The sequence below is a fragment of the Bos grunniens genome, chromosome 2, assembly GCF_055505025.1.
Source record: "Bos grunniens cultivar Pamir isolate PY7600 chromosome 2, Bosgru_T2T1.0, whole genome shotgun sequence".
In the NCBI taxonomy this organism is placed as follows: domain Eukaryota; kingdom Metazoa; phylum Chordata; class Mammalia; order Artiodactyla; family Bovidae; genus Bos; species Bos grunniens.
The window spans coordinates 45,408,304-45,427,591 of NC_141166.1; the positions used below are offsets into that span (position 1 = coordinate 45,408,304).

Genomic DNA, 19,288 nt, shown 5'->3' on the forward strand with positions numbered 1-19,288 from the left:
AATGTGAAAAATTATTATTGACTGCAAGATAATACATAGGCCATTCTGAAGTGTTCCTTTCTGGAGTACATAGAATAGATAATTCTGATACATATATATGCCACAAATGTAATGAACTATGCGTTATGTAAGAAGGCTGGGCTAGTGCAATGGAAAGAACATGGGTTGTAAAGTGGTAAACCTAAATTCAACTTCCATTTATTAACCACATGACCCCTCTGAACCTATGTTTCTGTAACTGTGAAATGGAGATACATCACATTACACATAAAATAAACGGTAGCTATCCTTACTATACATTTACCTCTGAATTATCTGAGTGGCATAAGAGTAGTAATGAAAATATATGCATAATTTATAGATAGGACTAGAAAAAATTCATATGTTTAACTATGTACATAGGCATTTCATATTTAGAAAATAAAAACAATTCATGCTAAATAACAAAACATTATAAAGACAACAAAACTGCTCAATTTATCAAATGGTATCCTTGCTGACACACAAACTGAATTAACCTAATGTGCAGTTGCATTTTTCCTTTATAAATCTGCTTTGATCACTTTGATCAGATAGAAGTCTAGATAATCTGATATAAACAGAATAATATAGATGAAAATACTTATAGACAAACATATGGAGTAGGTAAAACACTGAAGTAAGCTTCAGAGAACTTTAAAAGTTTTAAAGACTGATACCACTGGTTTTCTACTATTACCAATTTCACTTTGAAATGTATGATTTCTTACTTCTGTACAATTTTATTATCACCATTGTACCTTGGATAATTTTGAAAATTAAGTAAAGAGAGAAAGAGATGGAGAAAGAGAAAGGACACTGGTCTTCCTGAACTTAAAACAACTGCGACCAAGAAGAAGAAACAAAATTATATCTGTGTACATGTGTTAAGAGGGATGAAGAAGGAGAAGAAAGGGACAAGGAATTTCCTGGAGTGATATTTCCTGACAAAAATGAAGAAAAATATAGAATACTATTCCTTAAGTGTTACTAAATTGAAGTCATTCACCAAAAGATGTTTTCTGAGTGACAAGTATAAAATTTCAAGAGGTAGAAAAGTATAATAGTCTCAGGACACAAACAGGGAAGACAAGCTTATATGCAAGTGACCATTCCTATATAACAGATTCTCAAAGTTAGTGTTTGTACCAGGGAAAAGGCCATTATTTTACATTAAGGAAAATTACTGAGTCTCATTTATTTCAGAATGTAAGATTTGAAATGGCAGGCATGATAGCTCTCTTATTTTTATGGCACTTACTGTATGGGCCAATTTACTATAGCAATTTAAAAAAAATAAGATTAAAAAATTGGTACTCATTTTATCTATAACTTAGTCATTAAACACAAGATGCACGACTAGCTTTGGTAAAGTAACTACAATTTAGTATACACATGACTTTTAATATTTTGGGTATTTCAGAGACCCTTCTTCAAAAAGAAAAGGATTTGTCAAGTCAGATGGTTATAAAGGAAAGTCAAAGTGAAGTCGCTCAGTCATGTCGGACTCTTTGTGACCCCATGGACTACCAGGCTCCTCTGTCCATGGGATTTTCCAGGCAAGAGTACTGGAGTGGGTTGCCATTTCCTTCTCCAGGGGATCTTCCCAACCCAGGGGTCGAATCCAGGTCTCCTGCATTGCAAGCAGACACTTTACCGTCTGAGCCACCAGGCAAGTCTCATAAAGGAAGGGCTTATAAAGGAAGGACTTATAAAGGAAGGGCTTCCTAAAGAATTATAGACACTCTTTAAAATCTGTTTTGATATACTGCTAGGCTACATATTTTTAAACACTTTTTGTTTCCTAGAAAAAAAGGCATTGACCCATCTAGATACTAAAATGTCTGGAGTTCTATAAGAAGAATACATCATAAAAGAAGGACCTAAAGAGTTGCTAAGAATTTGAAATATATTTAAGATTAGCTTCAGTTTCAGAAGGCAAAAGGCTCAGGTTAAAGTACCGTATTTTACTATACCATAATGGATACAGAGACAACACATTTCACACCAACTGCTGTATAATTTTATGAGTTTATATTTTTCTTTGAAAACCTTCAAAAATCAACTGAAACTGGAAGTCATTTTAGATTTGACTAAGATTTGACAAAGGCAACATAGACAGCCATTTAAATATCAATTATAAAACATCACCCTCTCTCAAGAACAAACCATTTTCAAACAATTAATAAAAACAAGTACCAACCCCTACCACCACTCTCATTATCTGCAATAGATAATTAAACAGCCATTGAAACTCACCTAGATTATCTCTCAAAGCACTAGCTTCTTCGTGGGTTTTGAAATTATAATTTGGCACCAATTTAAGTCTCATGCGGGAATAATTTTCTACATTAGCTAGTTTCCAGTGAATTGGATTTTGTTGCCTATGAATATTCATAAGTAAACAAATAAAATTATTTTAGTTTAAAATTACAAAAGGTCAGCTGATTGAAACAAAGTAAAAAAGTAACATGTATTTTATGTTTCTTTGGCATCATTTTATAAAAGCATTCACATTCGTATCTCATTTGACCCAAACAATCCTGAGGAAAAAAACCAATGTTAGTATGCATATCAACAGTTTATACCTAAGGAATCTAAGATAGGCTAAATTATTTGCCTAAGATGCCATGGAGTTTACAGATATCAGAAATAAGATTTGAACAGAAATCTTCAGACTTACAGCTTGATATTTTTTACTCTTTCACTGTTACAAGGAATTTCTTAACTAGCTATATATGAGTTTATTCAAAATACAGTTTTCAAAATAAAATAATAGTTTTACTACAAATAAAGATAATATAATTACAAATGTATCAAAGATCTAAATATGAGTTAAAGCTCTTAGGGGAAACATAGGAGTAAATCTTCATGACTTTGGATTTGAAAATGGTTTCTTAAATATGGTATCAATAACATAAGCAACAAAAGAAACAGATAAACTTGACTTAAACTTCAAGTCTTTGTGCACCAAAGACCACTTATCAGGAAAGTGAAAAGACAACCTACATATTTATAGACAATATATGCAATAAAGGCCTATTATTGGGAAAATAAAAGGAACTCTTACAATTCAACCACAAAAAATCAAACAATCCAAGTTAAAAATAGACAAAGGAAAAAAAAATAAAGGACTTATACATTTCTCTAAAGAACATATACAGACGGTCAACAAATATATGAAAAGATATCAATGTCATTAGTCATTAGGGAAATGCAACAAAATCATAAAATACCACGGTATAACCAATTGATGACCATAATTAAAAAAAAATTTTTTTTAAGACAAGTATCATAGTAAGGTTGCAGAGAATCTGGAACCTTCAAGCACTGCTGATAGGAATCGGGCAGCTGCTATGAAAAACTGTTATGCAATTCTTCAGTAAGTTAAATACAGAATTAACATAGCAATGCTGCCTGCAGGTATACGACCAAAAAAACTAGAAACGGGAGTTGAAGCATACACTTGGTCACAAACGTTTACAGCAATACTATTCACAACATGTGTCCAACTCTTTGCAACCCCATGGGATTATCCTGGCAAGAATATTGCAGTGGGTTGCCATTCTCTCCTCCAGGGGATCTTCCCAACCCAGGAATTGAAACTGTATCCCCAGTGGCTCCTGGCAGATTCTTTACCACTGAGCAACTGGAAAGCCCACTATTCACAACAGCCACAAAGAAAACAACCCAAATATCCATCATCCATTTCATACAATGGAGTATTATTCAGTCATAAAAAGGAAAGGAAGTACTAACACATACTACAACAAAAGGAAAACACTATGCTAAGTGAAAGAAGTGGTACAAAAGGCCACCTATTGTATCATTTCACTTATATGAAATACCCAGAATAGGTCAATCCATAGAGACAGAAAGCAGACAAGCAGTTACCAGGGATCAGGGGAAGAGTTAACAGGCAGTGACTATTACTGGTTCCAGGGTTTCTTTTTCAGGTGATGAAAAGGTTCTCAAGCTGGACAGTGCTCTCATCTCAAGCTGATTACACAACATTAGAAATGTACTTACTGTCACTAAATTATACATTTTAAAGCAGTTAAAAGAGAAAATTTTATATTGTGTATTTTACTAGAACAAAAAAGGGCTGTTAAAAATATGTGTATGTAATATAATTCAGCAAAACAAAAATGACTGATCAAGTAAAGAAATAGTAAAATATTTAAACACACAGCATCACTAACCCTAGATCAAAGAGGTAGTGTCAGGAAGACAGAAGTAAACGGATTCAAAACAAATTCTTAATTTCTCTTTCTGTTTTCTCATTATTAGTGTATAGGAATGCAAGGGATTTCTGTGTGTTGATTTTATATCCTGCAACTTTACTATAATCATTGATTAGTTCTAGTAATTTTCTGGTGGAGTCTTTAGGGTTTTCTATGTAGAGGATCATGTCATCTGCAAATAGTGAGAGTTTTACTTCTTCTTTTCCAATTTGGATTCCTTTTATTTCTTTTTCTGCTCTGATTGCTGTAGCCAAAACTTCCAAAACTATGTTGAATAGTAATGGTGAAAGTGGGCACCCTTGTTTTGTTCCTGACTTTAGAGGAAATGCTTTCAATTTTTCACCATTGAGGATAATGTTTGCAACGAAGAGAATAAAATACTTAGGAATATATCTACCTAAAGAAACTAAAGACCTATATATAGAAAACTATAAAACACTGGTGAAAGAAATCAAAGAGGACACTAATAGATGGAGAAATATACCATGTTCATGGATTGGAAGAATCAATATAGTGAAAATGAGTATACTACCCAAAGCAATTTATAGATTCAATGCAATCCCTATCAAGCTACCAACAGTATTCTTCACAGAGCTAGAACAAATAATTTCACAATTTGTATGGAAATACAAAAAACCTCGAATAGCCAAAGCGATCTTGAGAAAGAAAAATGGAACTGGAGGAATCAACCTACCTGACTTCAGGCTCTACTACAAAGCCACAGTTATCAAGACAGTATGGTACTGGCACAAAGACAGAAATATAGATCAATGGAACAAAATAGAAAGCCCAGAGATAAATCCACGCACATATGGACACCTTATCTTTGACAAAGGAGGCAAGAATATACAGTGGATTAAAGACAATCTCTTTAACAAGTGGTGCTGGGAAATCTGGTCAACCACTTGTAAAAGAATGAAACTAGAACACTTTCTAACACCATATACAAAAATAAACTCAAAATGGATTAAAGATCTCAACATAAGACCAGAAACTATAAAACTCCTAGAGGAGAACATAGGCAAAACACTCTCTGACATACATCACAGCAGGATCCTCTATGACCCACCTCCCAGAATATTGGAAATAAAAGCAAAAATAAACAAATGGGACCTAATTAAACTTAAAAGCTTCTGCACATCAAAGGAAACTATTAGCAAGGTGAAAAGACAGCCTTCAGAATGGGAGAAAATAATAGCAAATGAAGCAACCGACAAACAACTAATCTCAAAAATATACAAGCAACTCCTACAGCTCAACTCCAGAAAAATAAATGACCCAATCAAAAAATGGGCCAAAGATCTAAATAGACATTTCTCCAAAGAAGACATACAGATGGCTAACAAACACTTGAAAAGATGTTCAACATCACTCTTTATCAGAGAAATGCAAATCAAAACCACTATGAGGTACCATTTCACACCAGTCAGAATGGCTGCGATCCAAAAGTCTACAAATAATAAATGCTGGAGAGGGTGTGGAGAAAAGGGAACCCTCTTACACTGTTGGTGGGAATGCAAATTAGTACAGCCACTATGGAGAACAGTGTGGAGATTCCTTAAAAAACTGGAAATAGAACTGCCTTATGATCCAGCAATCCCACTGCTGGGCATACACACTGAGGAAACCAGAAGGGAAAGAGACACGTGTACCCCAATGTTCATCGCAGCACTGTTTATAATAGCCAGGACATGGAAGCAACCTAGATGTCCATCAGCAGATGAATGGATAAGAAAGCTGTGGTACATATACACAATGGAGTATTACTCAGCCATTAAAAAGAATACATTTGAATCAGTTCTAATGAGGTGGATGAAACTGGAGACTATTATACAGAGTGAAGTAAGCCAGAAGGAAAAACATAAATACAGTATACTAACGCATGTATATGGAATTTAGAAAGATGGTAACGATAACCCTGTGTACGAGACAGCAAAAGAGACACTGATGTATAGAACAGTCTTATGGACTCTGTGGGAGAGGGTGGGAAGATTTGGGAGAATGTCATTGAAACATGTGAAATGTCATGTATGAAACGAGATGCCAGTCCAGGTTCAGTGCACGATGCTGGATGCTTGGGGCTGGTGCGCTGGGAAGGCCCAGGGGGATGGTATGGGGAGGTTGGGAGGGAGGAGGGTTCAGGATGGGGAGCATGTGATTTTTTTTTTAAAAATAAAGAAAAAAAAAAAAAAAAACAAATTCTACACTAAAGGGTAACAGTAAAGGAAACAACTCCAAGTGAAAAACATATAAACACAAAGCTCTACACTTACCAAACCTATAATTCATAAAAGACAAGCAAATTAATTAAAAGCAATCTTGTAAAAATTGGATTGGAGAGGTCATTGGAGAGTTCATGAAGTTCTAGATCAGAGTTGTAAAGAAGAGGGCATTTAATGAATGACAGCTAATCCTACCTTTTTGCCCAAGGTCCCCTTTCACATGTAAGATAAAGCTTCACTGCCTTCCAGCGTCTCAGAGTGGCTAACTGCTGACTGCTAAGTTGTTTCAGCATGTTATTATACCTCAAGTTCTCCTGGCGTACTTTTCGATTAAATGGCTCCACAAAAAACTCCTGAAAGAAAGAGCAATAAATAAGAGCACCAAATCATGTATTGAGAGGCATGTTTAAATTTGAATGTCATAATTTTAGAAATCTGACTCAATAAAATCATAAAATGAAAAGAAAGAAGCTGGCAACCAACATGATTTTCTTATTCCACTAGAATCATTAATATGACTAGGTATAATACTTGTTTTTTCAATATAAGAAAATAACAAGTCAAGAATAAATATGTGAAGAACTTCAAAACTGTAAAGTGTCTCAAAATCAGATTATTTAAGACTTAGAATTATTAACTGTATCCCATCAAGTAAAATGATTTTCTTTGGGGATCTTTTGATTTATAAGGCATCTGGAATCTGACTCAAGTCAAATAAAGTAAGAGGACCACATTCCATACTGATGGCCTGAAAGGCAGTGCTGAAGACAAAAGACACCTATAGGAGTAAATCTCTCACAATGAAAAATTCCATCATTCAGGAGTGCTTCTCTTAGAATAGCATCCTCTCTAGCAAATGAATTCACATACCTATTCCAGTTTTCAGGATAAAATAAGATTCTGGTAATAAATTCTACCAAGATATAACTCTAAACCCGGAAATTAAAATTCTAAAGTTTTCAGGAAGACAAGAGGTAAGCCTGGTTTAGGACTTCCCAGGTGGCAGAGTGGTAAAGAATCTGCCTGCCAATACAGGAGACATGGGTTTGATCCCTGGGTGCGGAAGATCTCCTGGAGGAAGAAATAGCAACCCATTCCGGTATTCTTGCCTGGAAAATGCTATGGACAGAGGAGCCTGGCATTCCATGGGGTTGGTTGAAAAGAGTCAGACACAACTGACCGACTGAGCATGGAAGCCTGGTTTACCTACCTCACACTGACATTGATTAAGAAATATTAGGAACTAAAACACTATTCAACTTGTTTCAAACAAATCAACAGTGAATTACATTAAAACGAATGGTTAAAGAAATGGATTTAAAAGACATCTTTTATTTATTTTTTTTGGTTAATGCTACGCAACTTGGGGTATTTTAGTTTCCATGTGGGATCAAGCCTGAGCCTGTGCAGTGGAAGCACAGAGCCTAAACCACTGGACCATCAAGGAAGTCCCTACCAGCATCTTTTAAAGAGATAATACTGTACTGTATGGTTGAGAATACAAGCTTTGGAGCTAGACCTCAGTACAAATCTTACCTACTTAATTCTCTGAGGCTCAGTATCATTGCCTGTAAGTTGAGGTTGACAATAATTGTCATGTGTTTAATATAGTGCTAGAAAAGTAGCACGGAGAAGGCAATGGCACCCCACTCCAGTACTCTTGCCTGGAAAATCCCATGGATGGAGGAGCCTGGTAGGCTGCAGTCCATGGGGTTGCGAAGAGTCGGACACGACTGAGTGACTTCACTTTCCACTTTCCTGCATTGGAGAAGGAAATGGCAACCCACTCCAGTGTTCTTGCCTGGAGAATCGCAGGGACAGGGGAGCCTGGTGGGCTGCTGTCTACGGGGTGGCAGAGTTGGACACGACTGAAGCGACTTAGCAGCAGCAGCAGCAGCAGAAGAAAAGTAGCAAGCTTTCAATAAATTACTTATTATTATAATTATTACTGTAATTACTGCTAGATTTATAGGATATCAATGATTTGGGATACAGTGTTACCAAATATTTAAAACAGATCATTGCTGTGACAACTGAAGAAGTCATGAGAATTCCATGATAATTAAACATCAGTTTCACAGCTTTGCAATTTGAGCACATGAGGATATTTGGGCACATAAATTAGGTTTTTCTAGAAGCAAAGGGTGAAATTACAGAGAAAAGAATGGTTGGAATAATAACTGGTAGAACTTCTATGAGGGAAATATAATAATAATTATTATCATAATTGCTGCTGCTGCTACTGCTGCTAAGTCGCTTCAGTCGTGTCTGACTCTGTGCGACCCCATAGACGGCAGCCCACTAAGCTCCTCTGTCCCTGGGATTCTCCAGGCAAGAATACTGGAGTGGGTTGCCATTTCCTTCTCCAATGCATGAAAGTGAAAAGTGAAAGTGAAGTTGCTCAGTCGTGCCTGACTCCTAGCGACCTCATGGACTACAGCCTACTAGACTTCTCCGTCCATGGGATTTCCCAGGCAAGAGTACTGGAGTGGGGTGCCATTGCCTTCTCTGATCATAATTGCTATGCACCAGTAATTCCACTTATTCTAGGGAAGTCATTCTGGATAAACACAAAAATATGACTAGAGAGATGATCAGTAATAGCCATAATAAAGAAAAAATTCGTAAATTAGGAAATTTCTAAAACCAGGAAATAAGTTTAAATTTTCTAATATATAACATTACAGAATATTAGCCATTTAATGGCATGGGAAAATACTCATGACACATTTTAAGTTAAAGTAGTAGCAAATGAAACTATCATTTCACTTAAACCAAATATATACATAAAAACACAGGAAAGATAACACAGCAAAATGTTAGTAGTAGTGGATTAAAAATGTTTCTTTTTATGCTTAAGTTACGAAATAAAGCTTTATTTTTATTTGATCTTCTTTGTTTCATCTGTGTTTTTCAGTTTTTAGCATATATATTCTGTACATATTTTGTTAGACTGGTATCTAACTACCTTATTCTTTTTAGTCTTACTGTAAATAGTATTTTTTTTTAAATTTCAGTTTCCAATTGCTCATTGCTACTGTATAGAAATATGATTAAATTTTGTATATTGATCACAGACAATCATGAGATCCGTAAATAGTTTTATTTCTTCTTTCCCAATATGTCTTTTATTTCTTTTTCTATTCTTACTGAATTTGCTACTTCTCACAGTACAATACAAAGAAGCATGGAAGTGAACATTTCACCCTTAATGGGCAAAACACTCAGTTCTTCATCATTAAATATGAAGCTAGTTGTAGGATTTTTGTAGAGATTTGGGTCTTCCCTTCTATTCCTAGTTTGCTAAAACCTGATCATAAATGGATGATGAATTCTGCCAAATGTTGCATCTACGGATATGATCATGTGCCTTTTTTTGATAAGTTTATTAATATGACTGATTATCAAATGATTATCAAATGTTGAAATCAGCCTTGCATTTATAAGATAAACTATCCCAGTCGTGATGTTATTTTATTATACATTGCTAGATTTGGTTTATATCTATGTTTCAAAAGGGATACTGTCTTCCGTTGTCTTATACTGTTTTTGTATGGTTTCAATGTGAGAGTAATATTGCCGTTATATAATGAAGTGGGAAGTTATGCCACTTTTCTATTTTCTAAACAGACTCTGAAGAACTCGTCTAATTTCTCTATTAAATATTTGGTAAAATTTGCCAGTGAAACCATCTGGGTCTAGAGTTTTCTGTTTTGGAAGATGAAGTGAAGTGAAAGTTGCTCAGTCGTGTCCAGCTCTTTGCGACTTCATGGACTATACAGACCATGGAATTCTCCGGGCCAGAATACTGGAGTGGATAGCCATTCCCTTCTCCAGGGGATCTTCCCAACCCAGGGATCAAACCCAGGTCTCCTGCATTGCTGGCGGATTCTTTACCAGATGAGCCACAAGGGAAGCTATTTAACTATAAATTCAATTTCTTTAAGAGATAGAGGACTATCCAGGTTATCTACTTATTATTGAATTATTTTTGGAAATTTGTATTTGTGAAAAAACTGATCAATTAAATTTAAAGCATCTTATTTATGCGCACAGATTGGCTGCAATAATCCAATTAGCATGTTGATGTCGGTGAGGTCAGTGGTGATTAATTTCTGGTAGGAGTACTGTTTCCCCTTTTTTCCCCCCTCAATTTGGCTACAAGTCTATCAATTTTACTGATATTTTAAAGAAGCAGATTTTGGTCTCATTGGCTTTCTCTATTGCTTTTCTGATTTCATTTTCATTACTTTATGCTCTTTAATAATTTCTTATTTAAAAACTAATGTAGGGAATTCCTTGCTGGTCCACGGGTTAGGACTCGGTGCTTTCACTGTGATGGTGGGGATTAAGTCCCTGGTGGGGCAACTGAGATCCTACAAGAGGTGCAGCACAGGCGAAAAAAAAATAACAGTAGATTACCTTACTTTTTCAAGTTTCTTAGGATGGAAAGAACCTATTAATTTGAGGTCTTTCTCCTTTTTTAGTATAAGTACTTTGTGTTATAAATTACCCTCTAAGCACTGGTATATACTCAGCCTCCTTAGAGATACCTTATCAGCTTAATAGACATTTTACATAATCACTGTGCTTAGAACATTTTGATATTAATTTTTAAATTGCTACTTTTCAGTTTTTTTCTTCTAATTCTGAAATAATTTTCTCACAAACAGTAAGAAATACTGTTTGTTTTCAAAGTTCAGGCTTGTTATTACTCTCATTTGAACATTAACTGCTTGAAATCAACATAAAAAACCAAATATTAAAACATCTAATAATTTTTACCTGAAACTTGAGCTTGCTTTCTCCCCCGTCCCGGTCTCGCTTATGCATATTCACCATTAAGGCTTCATAACAATCCTTCCAATAAAGTGCCATGCTCTCATGACTATCATAAAACGTATGGGTTTCATATTTCTTCATATAAGGTACAATCTTATAAAAAAAATATATATACACAAAATTTACTATATGCTTCCATAAAAATGATACTTTAGTAGACAAAAACCTCACTCAATAAAGAGAAAACTTACATATTTTTCAATGTAAACTTGCCATTCATTTGAACTGCAATATTCTTGAAAATCTTCAAAAAATGAAGCGCTACCATTAGTCAAAGGTAAAGAAGGCAGATGCAAGTTCATGAAGAGAAGTTCATAAATTTTAGAAACTAGGGTACGGACAAGGGGAATCAGAAATGAATATATTTCAGTCTGTTCCTTGATTGACTGACTTAGAACATGTTCCAGCTTCCCTAAAATGTAACATGCTTCATCCTGATTTTCAATCACTTTGGTCTGAAGAAGGGTGTTTAGTTTAGCAGATGCCATTGCACAAACCTAGAGGAAAACAGTAAAATAAAGCAGATATTTAGTGATAGCAAAGTTCTTTGGCTCTTCTTGAAAGTTGTTTTTTAAAATAAATTATAAAAGTAACCCATGGAATACACAGAAAAGTTAAAAGTTGACAATTAATCACCCCAACATCCACTCTACTCCTTCTTATAGTTTGTAAGAAGTGGGGGATGATTCCATCTCTAGTTCCAACTTAGGCCCTAAAAGATATAAGCCAAACAGAATATCCAACCCCTTGCTACAGTGACTGATTCAGGTAACTCATCTCTCAGTCAACTCATGTCATTTTATTTGTCACAAAGATTCATTCAGGTCAGGTATAGCTTTATTAGTGCAATGACAGAACTTTTATACAGTAACTGTAAAGAACGGTGAAAGGACTTGGATACTACCTCACCTTCAAGCTAACAAGTTAGTTTACCACAGTTTCACAGACGCAGGCAGAAGAATGAGACTCCTGGAACAGAAACAATGATCTACAGCATTAGCAATAACCAGAATATCAGGCAGAGAAGGCAATGGCATCCCACTCCAGTACTCTTGCCTGGAGAATCCCATGGATGGAGGAGCCTGGTAGGCTACAGTCCATGGGGTCGTGAAGAGTAGGACACAACTGAGCGACTTCATTTTCACTTTTCACTTTCATGCACTGGAGAAGAAAATGACGACCCACTCCAGTGTTCTTGCCTGGAGAATCCCTGGGATAGAGGAGCCTGATGGGCTGCCATCTATGGGGTTGCACAGAGTCGGACATGACTGATACAACTTAGCAGCAGCAGCAGCAGCAGCAGCAGAATATCAGGATTTGCCCTGTTTCCCAAACTAATTCCATGGTGAGAAATGATTAGGAGATGATGCCTGCACACGCAACAGCTGCATTATAAGAGAGGAGCCCCAAGCAAAGGGAATCCAAATCTTCTACCCTGGGTAGTAAAAGGTGCCTGAACATTGCCGTGGAGGGAGATACTATCTTTATCACACTGGACAGTAAAAAAGACCTGCCTTTTAGTCTGGAGGGAGATATGATCTCTGTCTTCTCAAGCTGTTTACTATACATGCATCGTCAAAAAGACAGTTTATCACAAAGGCATCCACTGTCTGTATTCACAAGAGATCCATGAAGAAATGTCTACCAACTAGGACTATAGGAAGAACCACTCTCTTTCTCTGAATATAGACAAGCAAGCATGCAGCCTTAGCTTCTGCTGGCAGCCGTTCTGTGATGGTAACGGCAGCCAGTTTAAAACAAGCTGGCACAGGATGGAAAGCAATGCTACAAGAACAGCAAAAAAATGCAACCGGAGCCTTGACTGAATCATGCCTTGAACTCATCTTAACAATGGAATTTTCAACTACATGAATCTTCATCTTGTATTGACATTTCTGTTATTTGGAATTACAAGCATTCTTACAGATAAAGAACAGTACATAGGATACCAAGTTAAGGTCCCAAAGAAAATACACATTTAGGACACATGCATGCATGCTCAGTCTCTAAGCTGTGTCCACCTCTTTGCAACCCCATGGACTGTAGCCCACCAGGCTCCTCTCTTCATGGGATTCTCCAGGCAAGGATATTGGAGTGGGTTGCCATTTCCTTCTCCACAAGATCTTCCCAACCCAGGGATCAAATCTCACACTCTTGGATCTACATTGGTAGCCAGATTCTTTACCAATGAGCCACCTGGGAAGAAGAGTCCCCAAGGTAAATACACATTTAGGGCACAAACTCACACAAAGTAATACTCTATATTACTCTTAAGCTCTGGCCTCAAACTTCATTGCAGAAAGGTAAATTAGGTCACAAAGGGGCCTCCTTTCATTGAGACTAGAGAAAGATATAGGTCTTAAAACCATAACAAGACAAATGATAAAAAAAAAAAAAAAGGCGCCTCCTTTTCCCTTTACCTATATCCCAATCTTGGATCAAAATACTTTCAAAATAAAGAAAAGCAAGAGGGAAAAAAAGGAAGTATTAGAAACCAACATGACTTCAAGAATTAAGCGTGCCGAAAACTCATCTGAGTTGTATGCACAGGTCTTCGAAAGCCAAGGCAACAATAAGGGATCTCAAGCAGTCTTCCCGTAAAAGAAGACTTATAGAAGCAAACAGCATTTGAGGAAATAACCTCTAAGATGGTTCAAATTTTAACTTTTCTACTTTTAACTTAAGCTTCTACTTGTGAAGCATCTCTACCCTCCTCAGGTTTCCCCCAAACCCCTTCACTTTACTCTTTGAATCTGACTAAAGCAGCGTAAACCCGATAGAAGGCAACAAATGTGAGACAAAAGGTCATAAAATCTCATTTTCCGGGAAACACCAATGCTAATATTCTAGACTTATTTGCTACATGTTTTTAAAAACACTGTTTACATAAAAAGTTCAATATTCAGTGCTCTACTTTTAACTAGTGTCACAGTATTACATAACTATAAGTTTATATGTTTATTTAAAGTGGACTCTGTGGGAGAGGGAGAAAGTGGGGAGATTTGGGAGAATGGCATTGAAACATGTATAATATCATGTATGAAACGAGTCACCAGTCCAGGTTCGATGCACGATACTGGATGCTTGGGGCTGGTGCACTGGGACGACCCAGAGGGAGGGTATGGGGAGGGAGGAGGGAGGTGGGTTCAGGATGGGGAACACAGGTATACCTGTGGCGGATTCATTTTGATATTTGGCAAAACTAATACAATATTGTAAAGTTTAAAAAAAAAAAAAAGTATAAAGACACTTTTAGTGAATACAATGATTTACATACCACTGCCCAACCCCCCACACACATAGATATGGTCCCCCTGCCCTCACATTATAAAGAGTACTATATTATGGTTACCTGAGAAATGACAGAAACACCAATGCCCTAGTTCCTTGCTTAATTACTGAGTGGCGCCCCACACAAAGCACACAAAGGAATTTTTAGAAAGCTCCTCTAGGTGACTTCACGTGCAGCTAGTGAAGAGAACCATTAGATGAGCTAAGACCACTGAGGGAGAAGAAACCCAGACAAAATGGTGACCATATGCAGCATCTAAAGAAATGAACAGCTACTTGGTCCTGCTTTAAAGACATGCTGGGAAATTTTGGCATTTATGTGAAATCTCCTGATAATTAAATGCTGGGAACTAAATAATATAAATGAGCCAAATAAAACAAATTTGCTGGCCAGCTTCATTTTGCAGGCAATTCTGCTTAAACCCCTATGAGGGAAGGGGTTCCTTTCCCAATCTTTTAACATACATGACCTGATTTCAGGGAAATCAGCTTTTAGCCTGAGAGAGTGAAATTAAACAAGCAGCTAGAGAGAAATGTTCTAGATCACTAACCACTGGTTGATAGAATCAAGTCTAAGCTGTAGGTGCTACAACTCTTCATTTCTTTAATAGGTATTTATTTAATATGACTCCCATAGAGTCCTACTATGGGACAGGCAATGGATATTTAATGGTGAACATATTATAACACACATGTTATTTCTCCTTGGATATCTCACCAAGGAGAAAAACACTGAGGGTGATTATCACTGGGAAAAAACAGAGTCCTAACATCTAAAACAATTAGCTACCCAGTATGCTGGCTCCAAGGGCTTTAACAGCCAGCAGGCTCATTTCCGAGGTCAGGGGCAGCAGCCGAGAGCGCCAGGCTGCGAAGGCGCAGGAGTGGCGGAGAGGAGCTTACCCACGCCCAAGGTCAGGGGCAGAAGCCGAGAGGAGCAACCCCACGTCCAAGGAGTGGTGGCTGCACGGGCGCAGGAGGGCTGAGAGGAGCTACTCCACGTTCAAGGTCAGCAGGGGCGGCCGTGAGGAGATACCCCTCGTCCAAGGTAAGGGCAGCGGCTGCGCTTTGCTGGAGCAGCCGTGAAGAGATAACCCACGTCCAAGGTAAGAGAAACCCAGGTAAGACAGTAGGTGTTGCAAGAGGGCATCAGAGGGCAGACACTGAAACTGAGAGGGTAACAGGCAGGAAGGACAGGGGTCTCCAAACGGAAGAAATAGCCTGCAAGTGTCACAACGTTTTTATCTCTCTTATGCGACAGGAGGAAACAAACTAGCGATAGCACAAGCTGGAATCAAGATTGCCGGGAGAAATATCAATAAGCTCAGATATGCAGATGACACCACCCTTATGGCAGAAAGTGAAAAGGAACTAAAAAGCCTCTTGATGAAAGTGAAAGAGGAGAGTGAAAAAGTTGGCTTAAAAGCTCAACATTCAGAAAACGAACATCATGGCATCTGGTCCCATCACTTCATGGGAAATAGATGGGGAAACAGTGGAAACAGTGTCAGACTTTATTTTTTGGGGCTCCAAAATCACTGCAGATGGTGACTGCAGCCATGAAATTAAAAGATGCTTACTCCTTGGAAGGAAAGTTTTGACCAACCTAGATAGCATATTGAAAAGCAGAGACATTACTTTGCCCACAAAGGTCCGTCTTGTCAAGGCTATGGTTTTTCAGTGCTCATGTATGGATGTGAGAGCTGGACTGTGAAGAAAGCTGAGTGCTGAAGAATTGATGCTTTTGAACTGTGGTGTTGGAGAAGATTCTTGAGAGTCCCTTGGACAGCAAGGAGATTCAACCAGTCCATCCAGTGAAATCAGTCCTGAATGTTCATTGGAAGGACTGATGCTGAAGCGGAAACTCCAATCCTTTGGCCACCCGATATGAAGAAGTGACTCACTGGAAAAGACCCTGATGCTGGGCAAGATTGAGGGCAGGAGGAGAAGGGGACAACAGAGGATGAGATGATTGGATGGCATCACCAATTTGATGGACATGAGTTTGAGCAAGCTCCAGGAGTTGGTGATGGACAGGGAAGCCTGGTGTGCTGCAGGCAGTTCATGGGGTCACAAAGAGCCGGACACAGCTAAGTGAATGTACTGAACTGAACTGAAATAGCCATGGAACACATGTCATGACTAATTCAACCCAGGTAATCACAAACAACCAAGTAAACGGAAAGATGACAGACTAAAATCTGCATGGAACTTCTCTAACCTTTAACATTTTAATTTAAAACAGAAACAATAAATATTCTGTGTGTCCATCTTTGACTTACCTTCATTACAGAAACGTAGCACAAAGCTAACACTTAGTCTTCACTAAGTGCTTAATAAATGAAAAAAATGAAAAAATGTAAAACTGAAGTCGTGTGTTAGTATAGAAAAAGATTTTGACAGGAGCAATTTAAAAAATAATTTTCTCAAAAATGCAAGCCCTAATTGAAAAAGACACAATTGAAATAGCCAGAATATGGAAGCAACCTAGATGTCCATTGACAAATGAATGGATAAAGAAGCTGTGGTATATATGCACAACGGAATATTCAGCCATAAAAAGGAATGCATTTGAGTCAGTTCTGATGAGGTGGATGAACCTAGAACCTATTACACAGAGTGAAGTAAGTCAGAAAGAGAAAGATAAACATCATATTCTAACCCACATATACACAATCTCAAAAAACGGTACAGAAAAATTTATTTACAGGGCAACAGTGGAGAAACAGATATAGAGAATAGACTTATGGACATGGGGAGAGGGGAGGAGAGGGTGAGATGTATGGAAAGAGTAACACGAAAATTTACATTACCGTATGTAAAATAGATAGCCAACGGGAATTTACTGTATGGTTCAGGAAATTCAAAAAGGGGCTCTGTATCAACCTAGACGGGTGGGATAGGGAGGGAGGTGGGAGGGAGATTCAAAAGGGAGGGGATATATGTATACCTATGGCTGATTCATGTTGAGGGTTGACAGAAAACAACAAAATTCTGTAAACCAATTATCCTTCAATAAAAAAAAGAAAAACAAAACAAAACAAATCAAAACAAACAAAAAAAATGCAAGCTCTAAACTGCACATGTACAAAAAGTCTATGCAGGCTATACTGTATTTAAATCTACCTAAATACAGATGATGTGAGTAACGCCCTCTAATATAAGCTATGTATTAATGCTCTAAAAGAAAACCATAAATTATACAGAGTCACAAACATCAGAGAAAAAATAACTGACCAGCTGCCTCTCAAGCTTGTTTCTAATCCTACAAAATGGAAAGCAGAGTTAAATCATGGTATTTTTGAAACTAAAAAGTTAAAGTGCTGAAAACATAATTGCCATTAAGTTATTATACAAATTCATATGTTGCATGTAAGTATATAAAATAATGTAAAAGAAGCGACAAACCTGCAAATTACCCTTTCCAATGAAGCCAAGCAGCAATTGGATTTGAATCTGAGAGAGTTTCACCCCTACTGGACTTTCAGAATACCAAACTGACAGACTGTCGAAGAGCAGCATCAAATCCTCTAAAAGCTAACACAAAGGAAAAATTGAGAAATAAAAATATTCCCATTTTTAAATCTATCTATGATGAGCTTCCCCCAAAAGTAATACAAATCATAAATATTTCAAGGCTGATTCAATATTCAGCTGGTAAAAAACAAAAGAATTATCCTAGCAATAGTTAAAATCTGTAACTATGTTTATCCATTATTTATTGCATCTGATTAAATATTAATGCTGAGTGAGGATATAAAATTTCTTTCTTTGAATAAAGTCTCTCACTACCAAAAAAAAATGATTTCAAAGAGATGTTATGCACCTTCTCAGTCCACATGTTCGAATTGACTAGTCCCTCTGATTGCAGGAAGTCCTGTATGATCAGTGTGAGTCGGAAAGCATTTTCAGCAGTTACTGGATTCATTTTTGCTTCTCTGTTTTCTGTGACGGCCCATTCTAACATCTTCTGTAGCAAACTAGGTATAAAGCAAAGTAAAACCACTTTATACTTATAAAAATAACAGGTCATTAAAAATTGAAAAGAAAACAGCAACAGCAAAGCCAGCTATTTATTAACAGGAGTGTATTTCCAAAGATAAACTCTCACTGGCAGGTATCATAAGACATTGTGGATGGATTTTAGTAACAATGAAACCACTTTTTCATCTCTGGAGTATCTATCTTAAATATAACCTAATACTAAAAGGCAGAGTAAAAGTTACCGGTTTTACTTGACCTTTAAAAAAAAAAAAAAGCTATGAAAATAATTGACATTCTGGCCATGAGATATTTAAAAGTTTCTTTTAAAGCTGAATTTGGAAATGTTAGGGAAGAAAGCCTTATGCCTTACACAGAATCTAGCTCTGTGCAAAAACAAGGAAGTAATTCTGTTGCAGTATGCTGCTGTTACAGTGTCCTACCATATGCCTGGAACTCAAAGCTTTAGAGGAGTAATTTTCATGGAAACACTACTCCCTTCCTTTAGCATGGAAGCACTCAAACCTGGGCTAGACTATAGAACACAAAGCACCAAGTCCTTAGACACTACAGGAAACAACTGAAACAATCAGTGTATAATCACCTCAAACCAAATTAATGTAAGATTTAAATCTCTTCACATTGGAGTTTGCTTTGTATTTCTCTCTAGATCCCACTAGAATGGCAACA

The 19,288-nt window shown here is 37.0% G+C and overlaps 1 protein-coding gene across 12 annotated transcripts in view; it reads right to left on the reverse strand.

Annotated features, from left to right (window-relative positions):
• The window catches only part of NBEAL1 (neurobeachin like 1), a 164,493-nt gene that overhangs the window by 56,939 nt on the left and 88,266 nt on the right, over positions 1-19,288 (reverse strand). For all 12 annotated transcript variants that reach the window (XR_015143586.1, XM_086345219.1, XM_086345186.1 and 9 more), the window contains 6 exons: positions 18,444-18,597; positions 18,026-18,154; positions 11,518-11,823; positions 11,270-11,419; positions 6,680-6,837; positions 2,278-2,402 (listed from right to left, as the gene is read on the reverse strand). Coding sequence is in view for 11 of the 12 variants with exons in the window: in XM_086345219.1 (XP_086201345.1) it covers positions 2,278-2,402; positions 6,680-6,837; positions 11,270-11,419; positions 11,518-11,823; positions 18,026-18,154; positions 18,444-18,597 (1,022 nt within the window). In the remaining variant the exon portion in view is untranslated. The remainder of the gene's footprint in view (positions 1-2,277; positions 2,403-6,679; positions 6,838-11,269; positions 11,420-11,517; positions 11,824-18,025; positions 18,155-18,443; positions 18,598-19,288) is intronic.